General features: G+C 45.2%; 1 protein-coding gene across 1 annotated transcript in view; it reads left to right on the forward strand.

Annotated features, from left to right (window-relative positions):
* LOC138968237 (uncharacterized) overlaps window positions 1-2500 on the forward strand; it is a 221961-nt gene that overhangs the window by 50719 nt on the left and 168742 nt on the right. Inside the window, exon 2 of the mRNA XM_070340792.1 lies at window positions 8-258. Within this exon, the coding sequence (XP_070196893.1) occupies window positions 8-258 (251 nt within the window). The remainder of the gene's footprint in view (window positions 1-7; window positions 259-2500) is intronic.

Consider the following 2500-nt stretch of genomic DNA (forward strand, 5'->3'; position numbering starts at 1 on the left):
TCCCCAGATTACATGGAGGGCACAGACTGCGGTGACATCAAGCATATCGGGTCCGCAGTGGTGTACTCCCAGCTGGTCAGTACCGGGGAATACTACTCGCACGACCAGGAGTGCAAGATGACCTTCAAGGCGGAGGACGACGGCTGGCGACTCATGGTCAGGATACTGGAGCTTGACATCCAGGATCGTACGCAGAACGGCTTCTGTAACGACGCCCTCTACGTGTATGACGACTCCACCATTTTAGCAAAAGCCGTGGTAAGTGTGTGTTGGGTTGTTATTTTTTGCCTGTGTGCTTTCATTGTGTGTATGTGTGTGTGTTATTTTCTCCTCGTACTGATTTTTTGAACAACAACAACAAAAACAACAGCCACATGGATCATGATCATGATCATCATGATGATCAAGCTCCTCTTCCTGTGCCTCCTCCTCCTCATCATCATCAGAAACAGCAACACCAGTACCAGCAGCTTTCTTGAAGCCTCAAGTGGCAAATGTAACAAGTCTTTTGCGATATATATGAGTGTCAAAAAAGTATCAACACTTAGCCTGTTTTCGGCCGTCTCAACGAGTTTCAATGAGGAGGAATATATCAAGTGTGCTCATTTCTGTCGTTCCCTTCCAGAGCTGTTTATTACTCAGAAGTAATGTTCTTGGCAAACATCTTCTCCCGCAAAGCTCTGTAAGATTACCCGTAAGACTAGCAGTTTATGATATTTCAGTTCCTTAAACTGCCTGTCAATCAGCAATATGAACTTTGCTAAAGTGTTGAAACATCACGCAATACAGAACAGACAGCAACCGAGGAATGCCCCCCCCCCCCCCCCCGAAAAAAAAGTCGAGAAGAATAAGTCAGCAAACAATATAATAAATGACAAGCGACACTAATATTCCTCACGTGACTTGTCAGTGAGCAGCTCAACAATAACTGTTTTTGAAGAATACTGAACCTGACAGCAACGCATTACAGTCCAAAAAAAGAAAAAGCAGCACAAAACTGCATAACAGTATCGTTACTCTAGCCTTTCACAGTCATGATGCATCGATGACAGCTAGTGCAGCATGCAGCCATCACTCAGTCAACCGCATTACCAGAGACACAGTCCGGCACCATGGTTTTCAACAGTGACACTTCAGTGCTAGCATTGCACAGCAGTGAACTTGACGGCACGTGAAACCTGTGTGTATCGATCGGTGAAAGAGGGAGAGGGGGACAGAAAAAAGCCACGCAACAGGCGACAGGCTCAGGCATCGTTATAATTGCAGTTCCAGGGCAAAACCTTGCTTGTTACTTTTTTCTAACCACCACCCCCCCCCCTTTTCCCCCCTATACCCACACACTTCACGAACAACCCTCCAATTTTCTTTTCTATGCTTCTAACCAAGGACAACCACAATCTTTTTCTCCCCGCCACTTCCCCCTTCCCCCTTCCCACTTAGCCCCCTCCTTCCCCCAACCCCAACCCACGGACCACCCTATCCACAATCCCCTCTTCTTCGTGACATACTCTCTCTCTCTCACACCTCCCCCTCCATACCCCCCCCCTCCCCCCCCCCTTCCCCCAAACCGCAACCCCCACCTCCATTTTCTTCACCAGGAAAACCCCATTCTTCCCTCGGGAAAGAGAAGGAGAGAGGACACAAAAAGGGGAAAGAAAGGGGGACAACGAAAATGAAGATACAGGAAAAAAATTGCTCTGTGGGCGACAGGAAACGAACCCGAGATAATTGGAGTTGGAAGCAAACCCCGAATTGTTAAAATGAAATAAAAATCGAATGATGATATTGAAAAGCGTTTTTGTTGTTGTTGACGTGATATGCCGACCTTATGAATCCATAATTGGGCTGATCAGGATGGTGTGAATCGAATGATTAGACCTAGTTTTTTTGGGGGGTGGGGGGGGGGGGGGGTGGGTGGGTGGAAGGGAGCATATATAGAGAGGGGGGATAGATAGAGATGGATACGGGGTAAAAGAGTTGCAGAAAGAGTGGGAGAGAGACAAGAGTGTAGAAAAAAAGATGCAGGGACATAAGGAAAGTCAGAGAGAGCTTACATTTCCATGCCCCTCAGAAATCAACGTTTTGTATAATAAGTCTACAAGAATCTGTATTTACTGATTGCAACTTCTGAAAAGGCGGACAATAGGGAAAAAACCCAAACAACCCATCCAAAACAACAAACAAAGTTTTGAACAAGCAAATAATAATATAACAAATCCAGTAAAAATGTCTCTGATTATGCTTATGACCTTCATCTGTGATGGTACCAGGATGTATTTTCTTTGATAAAATTGCCGGAATGGCAATAAAAGTTTCCGGCAATTCTCGGAATTTTTTTTGCAATCCTTGATGTCATTTTACCCGCAAACGTGACAAAAATCCGGTAATTCTGCAAGAATGATGGCAATCAGGGAAAAAAGTTTTGGCGTTTGGTTTTAACATCAATCAATCAATCAATATGAGGCTTATATCGCGCGTATTCCGTGGGTACAGTTCTAAG

Source organism: Littorina saxatilis, linkage group LG1, assembly GCF_037325665.1.
Source record: "Littorina saxatilis isolate snail1 linkage group LG1, US_GU_Lsax_2.0, whole genome shotgun sequence".
Classification (NCBI taxonomy): domain Eukaryota; kingdom Metazoa; phylum Mollusca; class Gastropoda; order Littorinimorpha; family Littorinidae; genus Littorina; species Littorina saxatilis.